Genomic DNA, 22,050 nt, shown 5'->3' with positions numbered 1-22,050 from the left:
AACCTAAGTTAAAAGAGTAGTTTATGTGTAACTCATGGACAGTACATATGTGAGTGGACCGATATCGACAAATAGTTAGAAAGAAATTTTTAGAAGCGTGTGCGTCCTGTGGTGCGAACGGGATTGCCCTTTTTCTTTTGTGGTATGTTAATATTTCAAAGATATCTCTTTTTTTTCCTGGTGTACTTAATCTGCGTCGTGTACGCGTCGTGACCTTTTTCTACAGACCCGATATTCCATCGACAATCGTGAGAAAATACATGTGCACGCACAAGCGCACGCGAACATTTATATCTGGTGAAAGAGCGCATTTCTTTACTCGGCATTTTTCTCCCCACGGTTCCTTCAAATAATTCTTTCTTTTGCAGATAGCAGTAAAAGCGAACGTGAACGCGAACGTACTGACTTGTGTCGTGCATCATGACACGAGAAACGCGACTCTCGATAATCACTAAATTAATTATAAAATGTCAATCCGGGCAAATCCGGAACCAATTTTTGTTGGATTGTAATCGTAAAACTTTTCTACTGGAGTAAGATAAGATTAGCCATCGGAACTAAACCAGAAGTGTAACAAAATTATTATCAAAATTTTATAATCGCTATAAAAGTCGTTGAATTATTAATTATCTTCAAATTTTTATAAACATGTAACTATAAATAATAACCAAGTATGATCTGTCTGAAGGTACACTATATATCCATCTATAAAGCTTCCATAATGAAAAAATACATATATAATTTAAACCAACAAGGTAGAATTATCAACTTTGTATGCTTGGAATAAAAATGGAATAAGAATGAGCTATTGAAGTAATTATGAAAATTTTAGATGTATTTCATAGGGCAACCTAAGTATCTAATTCTAATCAAGGTAATATTTCAGAAATTATTATCCTTTTTTGTCAATAGTATAATTAATGCTTTTCGTAATTTTAAATGAATTCTTAAATTCGTACAAAGATTTCGAGACAATTTTTTCAGTTCTGTTAAATTGTAGTATCGGATTCGGTAGGTATCATATAAATGTAGGTCGTCGTTCTGCACGACGACCAGGTGTAAGGATGCATGGGGATGAAAGAGAATACATGTGGCTTGGAGAAAGTGAGGTATGTTTGGAAAAGACGAACAATTAGGATGGCCAAACGTGACCGAATGCCTGAAGTGAGAGAGACTGAGGAATAGAATGAAAGAGAATGAATGGGCATGACTATATAGAGTGCGAAAGGAACGTTTGACAGGACAGTGTGTCCAGAAGTTAGGACAGGACAGTGTGTCCAGAAGTTAGGACAGGACAGTGTGTCCAGAAGTTAGGACAGGACAGTGTGTCCAGAAGTTAGGACAGGACAGTGTGTCCAGAAGTTAGGACAGGACAGTGTGTCCAGAAGTTAGGACAGGACAGTGTGTCCAGAAGTTAGGACAGGACAGTGTGTCCAGAAGTTAGGACAGGACAGTGTGTCCAGAAGTTAGGACAGGACAGTGTGTCCTGAGTGTAAGAGTACGACGCCGAGGGTATGTCCGAAGAGTGTGTCGCGGACAGTATGAGTAAGAAGACAATAAGACGAGACAATTAAAAGACGCACTAAAACGAAAGACCGGTATAAGACTTAAGCAACAAAGACGATCAAGACGCGTGCCGAGGGCATAAAGACGATTAGCTTAGTTTAATACGCGGTCGATCTTACAACTAACGTTTGGGCAGAACGAACAGTTTAATTCTAAAAGCTACATATGTGGTATCGGATTTTCCGCGCTCGCTTAGGCCTGCTTCGAGCGTAGGCCTAAACAAGATAACGCGTGCGGTTGGACTTGAGTTAAACTAAACATTTGGCGCCGATCGGTCCGCTAGCTTTCCTGGAAGGCACGAGTATCCTTTACAGGGGGTCTTGCGCGACGACCGAGCGTGAGAACGCATGGGGATGAAAGGAAATACATGTGGTTCGGAGAAAGTGAAGAGTGTTTGGGAAAGACGAACGATTAGGATGGCCAAACGTGACCGAATGTCTGAAGTGAGAGAGACTGAGGATTGGAATGAAAGAGAATGAATGGGAATGACTATATAGAGCGCGAGAAGAACGTCAAGGGACAGTATGACAGAGTATCACACAGTATGAGATAGTATGACAAAGTATGACGATGAGAGTACGTCCGAAGAGTGTGTCGCGGACGGTATGACTGAAAAGACGATAAGACGAGACAATTAAAAGACGTACCGAGCGAAACTAACCACTGACACTACATCTAACACTATTATCACTGTAAATTATAATAAATATATATATATATATATATATATATATATATATATATATATATATCCATAAACCACGCACGAGTACAATAGTTATTTGGGGGCTCGTACAGGGATCAATCACTCAAAGATCTCTTCTCAAGTGATTTGAAGAGAGAAAAACAACACATATATACGTATATATAAGACCGAGTTTTTTTTCAAGATCACTATCCATTACTAATCGGTCGCAGCCTTCTGGACACTTATAGAGAGTACCTACCAGAAATCCTCGGTTTACGACGTACGCAATTAACTATTAAGGCTACAATGGAAAAGCAACGCATTCATATATTGGAGAAAGTTCAACAAAATATACTATACTTCCTCGAAAATAGATTTCATTGACGCGCAAGTTATAAATCATGCTGACCGTTTGCACGCCACATACTTCGTAAAATCGTATGGCCAACTACTACAGTTGGTAATACCATGAAACATCGTTACTTTGCACTTTCAGATATCTAATTTGACACATTGGTCCCAAAATCTCGGTGAATATAAATTGAAAATATAAAATTGCAGTTACTGATAACTCGTATGCAAAGTAACATGCACTTGGGAATCATTGATTTCATCATTAATCGATGTGATTTTTTGTTTGCGATGACGCAATATTTAAAAAAAGAAGAAACAAGACATATATTGTCGATTAATATCGACGATAAACGATTTAAACTAATTAGAGACATTTTTTATTTTCCAGCCAAGAAAAATCATACGGGTGAAACTCTGGAATTGACTGGTGTCCTTAGACAGGAGATGGGCACGTATCTTTGCATTGCCAGCAATAATGTGCCTCCGACAGTCAGCAAACGCTATTCTGTCGACGTCCACTGTACGTATGACTTATCATGTAGCTACTAAATACAGTCGCTTATGACTGTTGTTAATTTACAGCTACCATATAGTGTCCTATAACGACACACGCAAACAGGGAAATTTATCGTAGAAAACTATTACAAATTTATTAGCATTATGTTTTTACTTTTATTCCGTAACGATACTTTTCGTACCTTTGTCACATGTTCTACAAGCTCATTCATAAAAAATAGGCCCATTTCAAGCTTTATTAATTGAAAATAATTTTGAAATAATATTATAATACTGTTCCTCGAAAAATAATCAATAGGGAAAAAGTAATAAAATGTAATGTAAAAACTAAAAATTTTGTATAAAAATATGTCTCGTTGAAAATCTGTCCGAACTATTTTTATTTATATACATGTTAAATCGTTGCTGAAGCACTTTTAATTACATTCAATTATAAATAATTAGAGAAGTAGCGATTGCATTCCTTTTCATCCGCAAAACCTTAGTATCTAGTACTAAAACTTTCATAAAAATACAGTAAAAGGTATAAAAAGTTTTATTTTGAATAATGGATCAAATTAGATTGAAAAGAAGATGAAAACAATTACATGACATATAAAACTATTAAAGAAATTACTTATTGAATATTTGCTATCTGTAATTCTTGTTAAAATCAGTCAATTATTTTTCAAGTGCTACAAATGAATTTTGGATTTCACTATTTAAAACAGGCTACATTGAGATACATCTCATTCTTGATATATATCCGTCAAATAGAAGAAACTATACTCTGAAGTTTATGAGAAAATGTATTTTTCATATTAAAAAGTGTGGGTACACTCTGTACCCTAAATATCTATAGATACACAACAATAAAAACATAAGAGCGAAGATACCGTCTCTTGATAGTTCTCACCAAGTTTCGAGCCAAAAGCGAACTTGAAACATATCTCATAAGACAAACAATGTTCTGATTATGTAATAATTGTTATTCGTGTACAATACAAAGGGCACGATGGTTCCTTCGAGAACTCAATTTACTATAAGTGCAATTATTGGTATTTGTTTATCAAAAAACGAAAAGGCGATAAAATTGGTATAAAAGAATAACTAACGAAGAAAAATATGAAAGAATTACACGCTATTTCCTCAAAGAATATTTTACATTATCTGAATATGGATGCTCAAAAATTTCACAATTTATTAAAAATTTCGATTAGATTCGACTAGATTAAAGAAAGCAATAAGCGCCGAAGACAAAGAAACAGTGATGCGGATTATTCCATTTTATCTAGCTAAGGAAAAATTATTTCTAATAACCGAGGATTACTGTACCTGACAGTTCTTTTCATTAAATGGTTAACTCTAAACAACTTGAACCTTTGCACATTCTAGCACACGAATGTTAGATAAATCATTCTGGAACAAGTGCCAGAAAAATAACGCGTGCATAAAAGTTACTCTATGCAATACATGAATTGCATTTTAATTTCTTGAACTACTACATAAGTAGTTACTATACTATACAAAAAATGTAAGTATTGCGATAGTATTCGGTTCAAAAAATAATAATTTCAACGATAATATTGATATAAATAATATAATAGATACCGTGGTTGCTTAGACTAGGACAATGCAATCATAATTCCGTGCTTTTTATCACGCTTGATTTTGTTTAATAATCTAAGAATGAGAGAGAACGGAAGAAAGGCGTAAAAATCTAATTCCGTTCACGATACCATGATGATGATTGTTAGGTTGTATATTTTGTGTAAACTGGCCACGGAATTCTAGCCACCGAACTCTGATTTGTTATAATTTGTTTGTCGAACTCTTGTAACTTGTGTTGAGCTCTCTTGTATCTTGCGTAACTGTCGAACTTGTATGTTACTTGTAGTGGAGTGTTAAACTGATGGCGAAATGTTCGCTTGTTTGAGTCTGTATCAAACTGATTGGCAAAATTGTTTAGTTGAGTGGTTGGCTGAATTGTACGAACTGTTTGAACTGTGTCTTGGCAGAAGTTGTTTGACTGAGTTTGAACTGTCTCCTCCGCGTGTCAACCCTCCGTTTTATGTGTTCGGTTTTAAATCCGATTGGCTGAGGAATTTGGGAGGTGGACAACTGTGTCGGAGGAAAGGGAAACCTGGAGTGGGATTGTTAGTTGCAAACCGAGGGTTCCTGGAAGTTAAAATTGTTAAAAATCATAAAGATGCGAAAGTCGTCTTAATGACTTTTTATTAATTGAAAATCCAAGTTTCAATAGATAACCTACTGTTTCCTTTTTATTCAGGTTACGCTTTTGAACATTATCTTCGATGGACAAAATATCATCTAAATAGATTATTAATTGGAGCCTTCTATTTCTCATGGTTCCCATTACCAATTTTAGAATTTTAGTTAACACAAATGGGTTTGTAGATAATCCAAACTAGATACCTTAAATGCCCGTAGCTGCTTAGCAGACCTCCAAGAACCCAGATAGGGTTGTTAGCTTGTTGGTGGATTGCACGTGTGCCGCGCTAATTCAGCCATAAACGATTTTTGCGTGCCGCAACAAAAGCTATAGCATATCAAGAGAGAATCACGACCGTACGTAGATCCTCTAATTTGAAATGTGGTGTATCTACAAATTCATACAACTTTATTAAATTTAATATAAATTTATACAACTCATCAAGTTTTTAGACTAAAAAATAGGGAGATCAAAATTGTATCACGTCCTCCCATAAGTAATGTCGTCTCTTACCGTAATTTAAATAAGCACTTGAATCGCATCTCGGCGATGTGTTTATAGAAACTTCTTTCTATGTAGCTTAAAGAGTGCTCTTTCGACAGTCTGTCGGTTGCGTTCGATGCAGTTTGATCGACATTTTTCACTTGAAAACAAATTTTAAAATGAGCGTGTGCGAACTTCAAAGCAATGCCTTGCTCGCGGCATTGTAGGCTATATGAATTTAAAAAAGATAGTACAACTATGGATATGGTTAAAAACATTTGTGAAGTGTATGATGAACATGCTTTGAATTTGAGAAAGTGTCAAAGATGGTTTTCCAAATTTCGAAAAGGTGATTTTGACCTTTCCGACGAACCGAGATCCGGTCGACCAACAGCGTTCAATCCTGAGGCATTGAAAGCTTTAATCGAGTTAGAACCAGAATTAACTACCGATGAAATTGCTGAGAGATTAGCAGCAGTGGCAGCAGTACCGTCCATAGACATTTAATGCAATTGGGAAAAGTTCCAATAGACAATTGGCAATTGTTCTATTCCACCACGATAACGCTAGGCCACACACAGCAAGGATAACAGTAGAAAAAATAAAAAATTTCAATTGGGAACTTCTGCCACACCCACCATACTCTCCGGATCTTGCCCCAAGCGATTACCATCCAAAAAATTTCAACAATACCGAGGATGTAAAATCGGCACTAAATGAGTATTTTAATTCAAAATCCCAGAAGTTTTTCGAAAATGAAATAAGAAAGTTGACCGATAAATGGGAAAAGGTCATCGAAACTGGTGGTCAATATATCGACGATCGAAAATAAATGTAAGTATTAATTTTTTTCACCGAAAGTCACCGTCAAAAACGACATTACCTATGGGATGTCCTAATAGATTAATTTCATTACTCCCAATACTCTCTAAGTTGTTAGAGAAGGTAACACTACGACATTTATCGGAACCGTCAAAAAACGACATTACTTATGGGATGTCCTAATAGATTAATTTCATTACTCCCAATACTCTCTAAGTTGTTAGAGAAGGTAATACTACGACATTTATCGGAACCCATCCTACGTCGCGAACTTATTTCACTCTATCAGTTTGTTTTCAGATCCAAGCATAACGCAATTGAGCAAGTTCACAAACTAGTACATCTAATAATAGAAGCTTATAAAAGAAAAGAAGTCGCAACTATGTATTTCTGGATGTAGAAAATGCAGATGTTCTCAAGAATATTTTAAATCGAGTCACCCAAACCTTCCATTCTTCGCTCAGGTTAGATTTAGAGAAATCTAATGGCTTTATCCGTTTTTGAGCGAGCAGGCGTTTCTACGAATGACCACCATCTTGAGACACGTTTCGCGCCATTTTATCAGCTTCAAACATTCTTAAATATTAATTAATTTCTGAACTTCATGAGTTAATTTAAACGAGATTTAACCGTTAACTTCTGACACCATGTTGTAATAAAGATCTCTTAAACGAGTTTGTTACAATCTTTCTTTATTGATTTTCTGATATTTTTCACACTGACTCGGATCTACGACTCCTACGCTGTACCGCGTGCCTCGTTCATCACGGTCTCTTGCCCTTACGACAAGTTTAGATATTTAAAGTCTAGTTTTATAAATATCTTACAAAATATTAAATCTTCTAATAATAGCAATAACCCCCTATTTTACAATAAGCTTTAAATTCCAGAATAACGTATCAATATTTACTGCTGAACTCGTTATTTATCATGCAATTGAATGAGCTGTTTCATAGAGGCGCAACTTCGAGTCGTTCCACGTCGGCAGCTCAAACCAAACAGACGCATTTTCTGCGTCCTATATCCCAATTATTGGAACTAGTTTTATAATAAATTTAATACTGAATCAAGGAAGCGATACTGAAACTACACAATAATTGTGTACGGTACGATAACATAGAGTTTGCAAAATATGCAAAAAACGACATTACTTATGGAATGTCCTAATAGATTAATTTCATTACTCCCAATACTCTCTAAGAAATGCTACAGGGGCAATTTATCAATATGACAATTTTGATAAATGATGAGTCTAAGCAGGAACAACTACATATGAATGCTGGAGTCAGGTAAAGTGAAAATAGCTAAACAGGCCTGGAAAGGAGTAAGCCGATACATATTAATGATAGCAAGAATGAGAAAGGACAGGTAGCTAAAAAATTGCTTGTGAGATAAGTGGAGGAAAAAAAGTATATTGCAAGCATTAAATAAATGTCTTCAAAAAGAAAAAGATACAGCAAAGAATGATAAAGAAAGAGAAGAAAATATGAAAATGTACTCTAATGCACACATGACAGAGAACTTAGTATGAATAGGGGAAACCAAAAACACGTGCAATTCAATTAAACAGAGGAAACGTTTCATAATAGAAAATATAAGTACCTTGTGGAAGATGTCAAGTTTGCTTAGCGCCAGTGAATGGATATACAGAGTGAAATGTTTGGAGCTGTGCAAAAGGGACCAGTACACCAGCGTGCATTTATTTATAAGGTTTCGGTGAAAAGTTCGGGTGGTCTTTTCCCAAGATATTAAAGTGTGTATATGTGTGTGGTTTTGGTTTTAAGAACGTATTCAGCGCGAATGTAGATCAGTTTTAGTCTTGAAAAAAATCGAAAGTCAGATAACAAGCGAAATAGTGTAACACATAATACACTCCATTCCTTGCAATTCTCCCCCACATAATTCCTACATTCGTAAGTGGATTAAAACCGGGATACATGGAGGAAAAGAGAACTTTCGATAGTGAAAAATTAATTGCTAAGGCCAGATGCGCAAATATGGGACAATGGAATAGATATTCACTACCGAATAATAAAGAAAACTAAGCCATGTATAGAAGAATGCGACAAACTCATGTTAAGTATAAGTATAGAAGACTTTTTAGTGAATAAATATAATTTAAAAAATGTAAATTAATTAAGAAATTTACGCAACTTGAAAAATAGTATCATATCGTGAAAGTCATCAAGAAAAATTATCATGAAGAAACAAAGAATAAGTGAGATCTAGAAATTAGAGTAGCTTGTGTGGAAGGATGAATGGTGAAAAGTAAACTAATTATAAATTAAGTCCAATTTCGGAGCGAAAGGCTGAAATTAATAAGCTTCTATTATTACATACGTTAATGATTAACTAGTTGGAAGCAGATAGATATTTGATTTAAAATTTGTTTAAAATACTAGATTACAATTTAGATACAGTAATCGTTTTATGATTCAAGTCTTTTTTATATTCAAAGTATTATCTTGTTTTTTCTTCATTCACAAGTAATAAATAAGATACATAATTCTAACTAGCTTAAAGATAATACAATCCCCTGTATTATTTTAGAAATTACAAATTATATTATAATAAAACAAATATATTTTTGTTTCAGTTCAGCCTGTTATAAAAATGACAAGTGAATTAGTGGCTGCACCAATTAACAGCACCATTGTTCTTCAGTGTCACGTTGAAGCTTCCCCACACGCAATGAATACTTGGTATAGGAATACAGGTAATAAACCCACCGTCCCTCCATTATGATACTTAAATTCAATATGTTTTTAACGATAAATCCATTTATAAATAAGCATGAATCATTCCGTTTATTTTACTTGAATTATAAATATAACAATACAGTCGAATTTAGAATATTTAGTTTTTTTTAACATTTACCTGCGAAATACTAAAATGTTACTGGTTTAGACCCGATACACCCGGATAACATATATATACATATATATATATATATATGTGTGTGTGTATGTATGTATGTATGTATTGTGCAAATTTCACAAAATACCAAACAATAAATTGTATAAAAACAGTACAAAAAATGAAAATGTTTTAACATATTATTTAAGCAAATTTATACTTTGCAAAACTGTTTGGAAGCTTAAATACATTATTTAAAAGTACGCAATTTTTGTTTAAATAACCTTTTTCTAGGTCTCGTTATTTTCGAGGGCCGATTTCACCCCCTAGGTATAGAAGATAAAAATAGCAGATAAAAAAAGAATACGTATCAAATATTTTTCTAAGAACTATATTATACGTAAGTTTCATTAAAATCCGCGGTTTATACTTTAGTGACGTAGGGAGTTTATACTCCCTTCTTAAACTGAGTGACCAGTTATCTCATATTGAAATGCAGAACAGGTCTCTCCACTCTTTCCTCCACCCCAAATTCGTTTAACATATTTGCGATAATATTCTAGTAAATTGTTACAAAGATAGGATCCTAGTGTTTGGGTTATGTGTCGGTCTTATCAGAGTGCTTGGTGGGTCTCACAATATTTCATTTTTTATAAAAGTTGGCTTAGTCTCGTGTCTCCTAGCTTGTTACTTGTGACTAACCTTTTAATTCTTTTATTAACGCTTTCTTTGAATACATTTAGTAACCTCCCTTCAACTGCTGTGTGTTTATTAGTAGTTCTATGATTAACAAAGTCCCAAATATCCTCTATTTAGGCTCTAATTACGAGACGAAGTAGTTCAATTTTGTATTCTCGATCGTGACATCGTTAATTTCAAATTAAGCTTCTACTTGATAAAACCATATATCGGGTTTTTCTAACCAAAATGGTAGGAACTTGTGATCACCTTATTCGTTTTCATCACGTCGGAGTCACCAATTATTGAGGGGCTACTTTTTACCGATATAACTTGACGCGTAATGGGATAAGTTAACTTTCCACATGGTGTCGAATGCTTTATTCCTCTCCCCATAAACACGGACGAGGAAAAGAGGGAACAGTATTCGGCATCGAGAATAGACCCGAGAACTTTTTACTCTTCCCCATCGTCCCAAAGAAGGAATAAAATTGTTTGACAGCTGACTGTTTTTTATGTTTGGGAACAGAATATTGTCCACGATTTATATACGTAACGAAGAAAAATACTGTAACAAAAAAATGTCAACAATTTTTTTACAAGAAAATATATTTTAAAACCCAGTGATCACGTTTTCACTATTAAAAGAAAAAATTTTTTAACGTTAAAAGCAGGATTGCATTTGAGTGTTTGATTTGATCACGCATAGTTCTGCAAATGAAACAAAAAGATTCAACTTCTGTTTAAATTTATTTTCAATATCGTTGCCGACGATTTTTGAAAATATTAAACGAGAAAAAATCTGAATATTTTTCACGGTGTGATATCAAAATTTAAAGATAATTAATAATTCAATGGCTTCCATGACGATTATAAAACTTTGGTAATAATTTTGTAATACTTCCAGGTTAGTCTCTATGCTTAATCTTATCTTACTACATTCGATAAAGCTTTGCAATTACAATTCAAAAGAAATTGGTCCCGGGTTTGTTCAGATTGACGTTGTATAATTAATTTAGTGATTATCGAGAGTCACGTTTTTCGTGTCTGGACGCACATTCTTATTCAGGTTACACTTTTGCTGTTACCTACGAAAGAATTCTTTAAAAGTACTACTGTTTAAGTTATAGACTCAAATGCACTTAAAGGTGTTTATATTATGTGCTCGGTCAAATCTTGTCTTTCTGATCGCATTCAGTTGGAGCAGTGACTTCACAGAGTGCATAGTGATTATACGAAGGATTCTTTATTCTTATATTCCTATATTTTCATTATTTCTATTTATTCGGTTCAATAATAAGTTTTTTTTTGTATAATTTATTAAAAGTTTATATTTAAGTGATTAATTAAGTGTTTAATTAAGTGCTGCTCTTTTACTTTTATACATCTTTCGTCAATACTTCTGATAAATACAATATTTGTTACATGAATTACATGTTTCGCTTTTATTACTCAGATATTAATTATTCAGCGAGAATATATTTATACTGTACAGATATCAAAATGTCAGTGAGTTCTTCAATGCAAAGGATTGCAGGTCCATATATAAAAGTAATCTCTCGAAAATAGTTATTTAACATAATGCAGGAATATAGTGATCGAAACATCCATAACAAATTGGAATATATAAAAGAGCATTTACTACATTTGCGAAATTATACAAAACAAGAACTTCAAGCGTTTAAACATAAATTTTTCGTAACTTTAAAAAAAAAAAATAAAAAATGGTTGGAAGAAACAATAGAGATTCCTGTAAAAGGTTTGCATGGTCACAAATCAGAGAAACTCGTTTTTGAATTAAATGATCGTAGCGAACTAAGGAAAACAGAATATCTTCGACAATCCGTTAGCATTGTAGAATTATTATATTCAACCCAATCGAAATTGAGAGCTTCTAGTCGAATGAAGCTATTACTGTATTATTAAAAGACATTACAATTTATCCTAATTTGGCAAAACAGTTAAGAAAAAGTCCTCCTCATAGTAATCAAGGAAATCGGAAACAACTGCCACCATTACAAGCACTTTCTTTCTTTGTTGGGACAGGACTATCAAGAGGTCCGTGTCAAATAATAAAAAATAATGATGTAACATTTCTTCCTTGCTACAGTCTTCTTTAAAAAGCTAAAAGAAACTGTTATCCTGCACGAAAAGCATTCACAGTAACAGATTCATCTGCAGAGGTACAATTGCAGGATCTGTTGCATCGTACAGCTACTCGTTTGTTGGTATATTTAAAGGAAATATTGTGTAATTTAACTAAAAATGAAACCACTTCACTGCAATCGATATGTAAATGGGAATGTGATGGATCTCAACAATCAGAATATAAACAGAAATTTGCTTGTAACGGTGATTCAGACGCAAATGTATTACAAAGTTCTTTTGTAGCATTACAACTAATGTGCACGAAAAATAATAAAATAATTTGGAAAAATCCCACACTTCATCATCAAGATATTGTCAACGTATCCACATCCAATTTTTGAAGGAGTCCACAGATGTAGACAATTTGGAGGAACCAAAAATCGAAGAAAATAGAAACATATCTATAAAATAGAAATGATCGCTAACCGTGGTTGATGGGAAGGTGTACAATATTGCCACAAATACAAAATCTACAACGAAGTATTTTATATGTAGTGCTAGCTCAAAAGAATTTAACAAATTTTCCGTAACAGAAGAAATTTATTAACTTCCGATCCGCTTTCAACGAGTTTACGAGTACGACCAAAAAAGAAGAGGATGCCATTTCTTAAACAGACGATAAATTTACTAATTTCTCCTGAAATCGTACAACGGAGTTATAGCACTTTCAGGAAAATGATAAAAAAGAAAACGAGGAGGTCGAGGACGAAAATGAGTACGAGGACGAGTACTAGAACGAACACAAGAATGAATACAAGGAAGAAGACGAATTTTAAGAAGCAGATTTTCTGACAGAAGGTAATTCTGTTATACGTTGTTGATATTTAATGAAATATTTTGAAAAAAATTATATATATATATATATATTATTAACTATAATCTCTGTTATTACATATATATACATATATACATATGTATGTGTGTATTTTTGCAAAAAATATTGTTTCACAGCAATTCAAAAACATCAAAAAAATGTACTGTTTAATACATTTACCTTTAACAACGGATTTCAAGTTTTAAACGCAAATTTCAAATAGTCATTCAACGCATTGAAAAATAGAAATTTCGAGCTTTAAAATGGTTTTTGTTCGTCAAAATTGAATGATTTTTAACGGAGTTGTAGCACTTTTAAGATTAAGAAAATTTTATAATTATTATGTCCGGCTTTTTCAAGCAAATAGCACACTGTGCGCCGGTGCATTAACGGTCAATCTCTTCTCCAATTCGTAACATAGTTCGAGAAGAGGTTGGCCCGTTTGAGGTCCTCACGATTGCCAAAGCTCGTCGCGAAACCACAAATGATCGACATCGCGAGTGATTTATCTATTCCCTCGAACCATCCTTCGCCATTCGGGCCAGTCTTTACTTATTCGCACTTTTACTTTATATATAGCATGAGCGGAAAGGAGTTGCGTGAAAGAACGCGGCGAGTAAGCCTCGAGTTCTATCCGTGTAAGGAGTCTCCAAAATTCAACAAAGTAAAGATCCATAATCGTCGTTGACCAATTTACGTAACATAGAGCAATCCTAAAATTCGTTCTGGAAATCCTCCAGGACGGATAAAAATTAAGAGTGCGAAATGTATATATATATATTAAATAAGAATATTAAAGGAAAATTAACAAAAATTTCGCTTTAAACAGATGCATTCTCTTTGTTGGTTGACGCAATATTACTTAAGTATTATTTATTTTTGTCTGACTACTAATAGCAGGCATTCTTGTCATATTATTCGATTAGTTACTCGTCATAATTACCACACCCAGTACCAACCAAAGTTAGGCATATTTTATTCGAATAATTTCAAATTTTTACGTAAACAACCAAAGTTAGGCATATTTTATTCGAATAATTTCAAATTTTTACGTAAACATCGAAGCGCGTCGTCGTTTCCTTCCCTATACGGTACAAGTACCGCTTGAAGCAACCATGCCCGGGTACCATCTACACCATTTTATAAACGAGTCTACCAAAACCTCCAGCTTGAATGGCTGAACAGCACCGACAATCGAATTGGACTGAACTAGCCGTTACTGCCACTGCAACAACATCAACTGCCGGGTCTAGCGCTTGAGAGCTTCAACCTCCCGTCTCATTAGAACCTCCCCGACTCGCAGGACTCATAACAACTGTTGTAATAAACCGCTTGCGAGCCTGTTTGTAAATCCAGCGGGGAAGTCACCGTCTCGTAGAACATGGTCTCATAATTGCGGACGATCCACAAAGCTAGTCGTTTATGAGTCCAACACAGCAGTATCTGCGTTGGGAGGTGTCTAGGTCTCCTATCCAAACGAGGACACCATACAGGATTACCAAATGAACCATGCTCGCGTAGAGGCAGTGAACCCAGTCACCCGGACGTCACAGATTGGGAAGGATCTAGGTCTCCCATCCAAACGAGGACACCATACAGGATTACCAAATGAACCATGCTCGCGTAGAGGCAGTGAACCCAATCACCCGGACGTCACAGATTGGGAAGGATCCGACCCAAGAAGCCGACTATCTCCTCCAACCGGGAAGCCAAGAAGCCAGGAAGTGGAAATGCCTCTGAAAACACCATTGGCTGTCAAAGATCAGTCATTGATCAAAATTGGCCTCGACATTGGACTTACTTTCTCTCGTTCGAAGAAAAAACTTCTTTCAATAATACATTTACACTTTTTTTTCTCGCATACATTCGTCTCCTTGTGCATACTTTGTAAAAATCACCCCATGGATCAAAATTTCCTTTCACTCTCACAAACTTGAGAGAGTTTTTCTTCTCTCTCCAGTTTCTTTCTTTCGCATCCTCGATCATCTACTTGTACTCATTTGTGCATCTTCTCAAGGACATTTTTCGTTGATTTACAAATTCACTCTGCACATATCTTGCTCTTTAATACTGTACTCTTGCTCTTCGTACACGTGTCCTTATCTCTTCTAGTTCCTGCATCGTATTCAAAGTCGCGCATTTAAAACGAACACCAGTTAGCGTACACTTTACCCTCAAGTATCAACTTTTCTTTTCGCGGTCGTACTCATTCTCACAATTACGTTCCCTTCGTTCGCTACCTTCTTATTAGATCTACTTATTACTTTGACTCTCCTTAAAATCATTCAACATCGTACATTCTTTAGATACATCTCTTCTCTTACTTACTCTTACTGTCCCAAACACGCTTCTTTCACACCCTGTATTCCTACGCGCGTTCATCCCCTTTCATTCATTAGAATGAACGATCAGGATTACCTCGATCTCTCTCATTTCAGACATTTGGTCACGTTCACCTATCTCAATCATTCGTCTTTCCCAAACACTTCATTCTCTCCTGACCACACGCATTTCCTTTCGCTGTGGAAACGGAAAATTCCGATACCACAATTCTTGAAGATGATCTAAATCAAATAGAAACAGAGTCAGGGTATGAAAACATTAAGAATAATATTGGTAATGACATCAATGACAAAGAATTAAAATTTGTAATATCGGACTATCATGGAAGAATTATCTTCAACAGCAAAGTTGATATAAAGTTACATCAGTAGCACATTGTGCTACTCGCATATTGAAATTGACCATTGAAAAATCATGCACATTTATGACATAATGTTTGTAGGAATTATTATTGGTTATTATGAAATAGAAGTGAATAAAGTTTTAGTATATACGTGTATTGAATGAGGTGGTAGTAGGAACAAAACATTAACAAAGTATACAAATTAAAACTACGCTGACTACGCTATTCTTATTTCACGCGACACGACCCTCTCGCGCTTCGACTATTTTTCAACAGTTCTAATCTAATGTTTTTCAACATTTCCTTTCGTTCTAATCCTTAACTTTTCTCACGACGGTTTAGTGTGGTAATGCGTGAGAACGAAAGGAAATACGTGTGGTCCGGAGAAAATGTAGAGTGTTTGGAAAATACGAGCAATTGAGATGGGTGACCAGATACATGGAGTGAGAAAGGTCAAGATTCGAATGAAAGGGAATGAATTCGTATGAGAATATAGAGTGCGAAAGAAGCGTGTTTGAGAGCAGTAAGACAGTAGGAGTTGTTGTAAAGACATGCAAAGGCGCTAACGACACATGTAGCTGCTCGTGGTAGATCTCGAGGATCTTTCGAGCATTGAGTGTGTTTGCACGATGGGTGCCGACTATAGATTACTCGAAGGACCACCTTCCCGTTGGAAGGACTAACTGTTGTTGATCGTTGTCCGCTAGGCTGGACCGATGGAGGTTGTAATGCCGCCTTCGAGGTCTCCGCCGCTTGCTGCTCTCACGTCCAGGGGGGTGTTGAGCGTTGTCCTCGCACACGGCGCCTCACTGGATGCACAAGCCGGCTGCCGAACTTCCTCGAAGGTCCAAGATTCCGTGGAGGCTCGAGGGATTGCTGGTAATTCCCTCGAGGAGTGCAAGTTCTTTATGGGAACTAACGCAGGAAGCTTCACACGTCAATCCGTGCGTTCAGGCCAAAACTCTAACCGTGATCTCTTAGCTGTACTCTGTACGCTCTGGCTGTAAACCCTTGGCGATACTCTGTACACTCTAGTCGTGGACCCTTGGCTCTATTGTCTTGGTGGTATTCTGTGCACTAGTCTAAGATTTCTCGGGTCAGTGCAAACGTCGCCTCGGTTCGCCCTACTCCCTTGAATTAAGGGTGGGTGGCGACGAATGCCTGACCAATTACGACGGGTCCTAGTCCCGCCGAATCTAAGACATGCCCATCGCTATGGGGCTTAGGTGGGGGCGTCGCGACGTAGACAGGGTGTCCAAACCCCTGCAGGCCTGGGCTGGAATTTTCCAGCATCCCGAATGACGCAACAAGGCCGCGCCAGGGCCTCGCGTGCCAGGCTGTGCAGAGGGTCCCCGTCCAAGTGCCTGCAATGTTTTATGACGGGAAATAGCCATCACTTGCTCCGTGCCTCGAGTCGAACAACAAATAAACTGACCCATGGTGACAGGCCCTTGCCGTAGCCATGTGGACAATTTCTCTAACAAACTCGAAGCACGGTCCCGCCATAAACCGCAGCTGCAAGCCTCTACAACACATACCGAAAAGGAAAAACCGATTTTAAATCCACGTTCTACCGTAACGTAACTATCCCACAATATGACGTGTTGTGTTCTGGCTGTGCAAAGTTTTGTACAAAAATTTGTACAAAGTTCACTCGTGATGCAATTTTTAGATAATTTGGTGTTTTGTTTCCAAGTGTGATTACATTGTTTCCACAGGACAATCCACATTTATAAATCACATCGCTTCGGCGTTGCAAAAGCCAAAATGAAAAACGAAATAAACGAAGAGCCCGATGATAATATAAAAAACATTCTGAATTTTGAAATTCTTTGGTAGAAATATACCACGATAAAGCAACACAACAAAGTGTTTCTAGTTAGAAGTTAATCATAATTGAAAGGATGCGCCCAATGGTTCCAGATCTTCTAACGATAATTAATTTTTTCTGAAACCTACATTTTAACATTTCCTAATCTAGACAAGATTCAAAATGGCCGCATACCACTCAGAATGCGGCAGCAAAACAAAACTTGTCAATTACAAAGAAAATTAGACACATAGACGTAACAGTCGTGATTTTTTAACGCGATTGCAAAGTGACGTCTGGTGTTCATATGCATTGGTCTTATAATAAATATTCCTCATCCAGGAATATTTAGTAATACGAAGAGATGATCGACAATCAATTTTCAGCATTTACCGAATTGTATCTCATCCTTTGGTGCTAAATGTTCTGTGACACCTTCGATCTATTCATTCACGAATTTGCACAACATGTCGCACCATTCGAAAATAATTATGGGGGATTACGACAGAGTCGCGAAGTATTGAATAATATTTTAAAATGTTTCAAATACAATGTGGGGGGCCGCTTTCAAGTGTGGGAGTCGTAAATCAACACACGATGGAAAATCTGGTGTAACGAATAATTATTCTTATATCCTCATAGAAATTGCACATAACCACACACTCGTCAGTCTATTTCTCACTACTCTTGTTTCCCCGCTTTTAGTTTTCTTCTTTGGTTCATTCTTTGGTAATTGGTAGTTGTCTCCTTCCTGAGGTGGCACTCCAAAAGTCGGTTTAACCCTGTCTATGGAAACAGTGTCCTCTTTGTCGTTTACTGTTAAACAGTCAAAAATTTATTATTTCGTTTAAGGACACTAAACGGGCCTTTGTGTGGTGCCCGTAAAGTAATATATCTATGTATATATTTTACATCATTTACAAATAGTAATACGTGAATACACGTCACATGTTTTTCCTCCTCGTTCTCTTTCATCATTTAGCAATATTAATAATAAGTATTTATTTCGCTTTATAATTTCTGATAAAGTATACCAGTTTGCTAGATATATAAAGTTTATCGAGGTGAAGCACATAATTTATGGAATAATAGTATTTAAACTTTACGAAGGTATTGCATATGTTAAATTTAAGATTGAGTATAAATAAAAAAATACGTATCACTTAACTCTCTGATGTTTAACAGTATCTTACAAATTCAACAAAACTTATTAAGAACACTTGGATAATGCCCTTTATAAATATTAATAAATTGATATCTAAATGTTTAAGCTTTATATGTTTTGCAAATGAAAATGTGTATATTAATAATAACAATAGGAATTTTTAAAAAATTTACATTATTGAACGAATGTATTCACGTTTAAAAACAAAATTAAGTTTCTACAAAAGTTCGTAGGGTATTATGCTCAAGTTTATTTAATTAACATCGATAGTTCATCAACGAAAATCTCTTCATCGTCTTTGTGTTACAGTATTGTTACAATAAAATGTTTTGATCGATAGATTCAATAATTTCGGAATCGGTTAAAGTTCCAATAAAACTAACGTTCTCTTTGACTTCTGCAAACTCATCAAAGGTCACTGTATTCTCAATATTGTAATAAACTGAAACTTGATTCCACTCGTTATCAATTATCATATTGGAAAGAAAAATCAACATATTCTGAAACAGTTGGCAGTTGTTTCTTTTGTTATGTTTTTTCATGATTTGTCCATCTTCCGTATTCCTCGTAATATACCAATAGAAGTGATTTTGTTTTCTTCAACATTCGATAAAATATTTCTGACAATTTCTTTTTTGTAAAAAATTTTGACATTTTTAATCATTTCTTGGTCCAATGGCTACAATTTTGACGTAATATTTGGTGGTAGAAATTGTATTTTAACCGAAAAAATATAATTCGACGATAAAATATTACAAGCTGTACAGCTATCGATAAACAAGAAAATTTTACGTTTTTGTTGCTTCATTATTTTGTCAACTTAACAGTGACTAATTGGTTAATACCAATCGGCAAAGAATTCAGACGTTATCCAAGCCTTTTGATTAGCAGCATAATCTGCTAAGAGAATTAATGTCAGCGATTGAAGAAAAATGTCCGGATAAATGTACAACTTATATTAGTAATATAGAAGAAAACATTTGACATAAAAAATCTTGATCATCAACCTAGTTTGGGCCTCTTCTTAAGCGGAGAGCAATATTATCAAGGAGTTGGCAAATTTTAGCTATACTGCAATCAATCCAATAAGTATTAAATAATTGCTGGTGGTATTGCACTTGGTTTTTCGAAAGGCATGACACAAGTGCTCTATCAAAAAAAGCGATATTCACCAAAAATCGAAAACTGTTTCCTGGTAAAATTAAAAGCTTACGATATTCTTGTTTTTCGTTTAGGCGAGAAGCTGCTACCTAATGACAAATATGCGATGTCAGAGAGTGCGCTGAACGATTACTCGTGGCAGATGAAACTCACTGTCAATTCTCTGAAAAAGAAAGACTTCGGAGAATACGTTTGCTCATCTGAAAATGCTCTTGGAAAAGCCGATGGTGTTGCCCGCTTACAAGGTAAATCATTACACAATATAAATATTATTAAATATATAATTACAGAAGCTAACTCGTCTAGAATTCTAAGATAAGAGCCATGGTATTCATCATAATTCTCCTACCGAAGGTAACTACACCTTTCCCAATCCGTGGTCAGATCCTCTAGGGAAAATATGCAAATAATCTCATTTTTTTCACCTCTAGATATACCTTTCTTGTTTAAAAATCCCTTTTCTTATATTACATTATAAAGTTTTTTGGACCGAGTGTAAGAGATCCAAACTAAGAAAACATATTAACCGTTTGAAAAGTATATGGTAGAAAAGGAAGAGAAAATAAATATGTACGATAGATCTAAGTAATTATTGTTCATTAGTTCGAGAACGTGTTACACAGCAAATAAATTTGCTAGTTGAAAAAAAAGATGTACGCTGGATTTAACACTTCATTGGTCGTTCCCATAGCTGCTTCTAAAATTAATACTAGGTTGTTTAATAAGTTTTGTCGTTCGATGAAACTTATTGAACAGTATAGTACTAGGTTGCTCAATAAATTTTATCGAACGACAAAACTTATTGAACAATCTATTGTATGCATGGAGGATATTCCTTTTCAAATAAAATATTTAATCGTTTCGGATGATCAATTGTCGAAGGAAGTCATTATTGGTCGTAATATTTATAGAAACTCGGAGTTCAAATTATTACAAATTTTTCTTCCATAACATTTAGTAATAATAAAGTAGATAAAATCAACGATAATTTAGTTGTTAATGTGACAAATCTTAGTAGAAGCAAATCTATCGTAGTGGAAGATACTAGAGTCTTTGATTTTGATCAAATGATAATAAAATTATTGAATGAATATAGAGATTGCGTTTCGTTTAAACAGGAGAAGTTTAAACAAGACAAACGAATGCGTGGGAGATAAGAATAAAGCTGCTGGGTATTGAGCCGATTTATCGCAAGCCTTACCGATTATCAAAGTCTGACAGAGATTGGGTTAGTGATATGGTAGTGGAATTGCAAAGGAACAATATTATTTGCAAAGGTACATCGGCATATGGTATCCAATAGTTTTAGTTTAAAAAAAGAATAGAGAAACACGTATGAGAACACTAAATAAGAAAACTAAAATTATTAAGTTTCTGGAAGATGCTTCTTCCAGTTCTGGAGCTTGGCCCATTTGATGGTGTCTTATATGCACCTTCGTGCCGCGCACGTCCTATATCTAGAGCTCATAGAGGTCGACCACTCTCACCCGTCATCGGCACGACGGTGCGCGTAGGTGTACTTGTTGCTGGTTGCAGGCCTGAACACACACGAACTTGAGGTCCGAGATCTAATCCAATCACCAGTCCACGGCGTGCAAAGCAGTATCTCATCCCGGCCGTGTATTGTTCGAAGACAACGAGTCCACGATTGGACGACGCGACAAATGCACTATGGACCCCCTCCCGTGGTTAGTTAGACCTAAGGAAATCGAGTCCAGACTGTTAGCTTTTCGATTAACTTTAAGATCATTGACTTCTAAGTGTTGATTATTACGTGGAACGCTTCGATTCATCCTGGGAGACTCTCAAGTCACCGACTTGAAGTTAAAGTCCCCTGTGACGAGCACCAGCCAAAGTGCGAGTCTTGTGACACACGTCCCCACACCTGATACTGCTCGAAAGCAACGAGGCCGCATTTGAGCGATACGTAGCACCCTACTACGGCAACTCCCTCCTCTCCCCCCTCCCCTTCGATGGCCATGAAGTACCCTCTGTGTTGGGACTTCACGGCTCCCTTTCGACGAACAAGGACAGCGGACAAGCGGCAATCACCAAACCGACGCGGGACACAGCAAGGATCACTCATCGGGC

At 35.7% G+C, this 22,050-nt stretch overlaps 1 protein-coding gene across 1 annotated transcript in view; it reads left to right on the top strand.

Annotated features, from left to right (window-relative positions):
* The window catches only part of Dip-lambda (Dpr-interacting protein lambda), a 79,803-nt gene that overhangs the window by 51,590 nt on the left and 6,163 nt on the right, over positions 1-22,050 (top strand). The window contains exons 5-7 of the mRNA XM_076310128.1: positions 2,997-3,128; positions 9,238-9,357; positions 20,034-20,204. Of these exons, the coding sequence (XP_076166243.1) occupies positions 2,997-3,128; positions 9,238-9,357; positions 20,034-20,204 (423 nt within the window). The remainder of the gene's footprint in view (positions 1-2,996; positions 3,129-9,237; positions 9,358-20,033; positions 20,205-22,050) is intronic.

The sequence above is a fragment of the Ptiloglossa arizonensis genome, chromosome 4 (genome assembly GCF_051014685.1).
Source record: "Ptiloglossa arizonensis isolate GNS036 chromosome 4, iyPtiAriz1_principal, whole genome shotgun sequence".
Lineage (NCBI taxonomy): Eukaryota > Metazoa > Arthropoda > Insecta > Hymenoptera > Colletidae > Ptiloglossa > Ptiloglossa arizonensis.
Note: the sequence above shows the minus strand (reverse complement) of the source record. Positions and strands in the feature narration are given on the sequence as shown.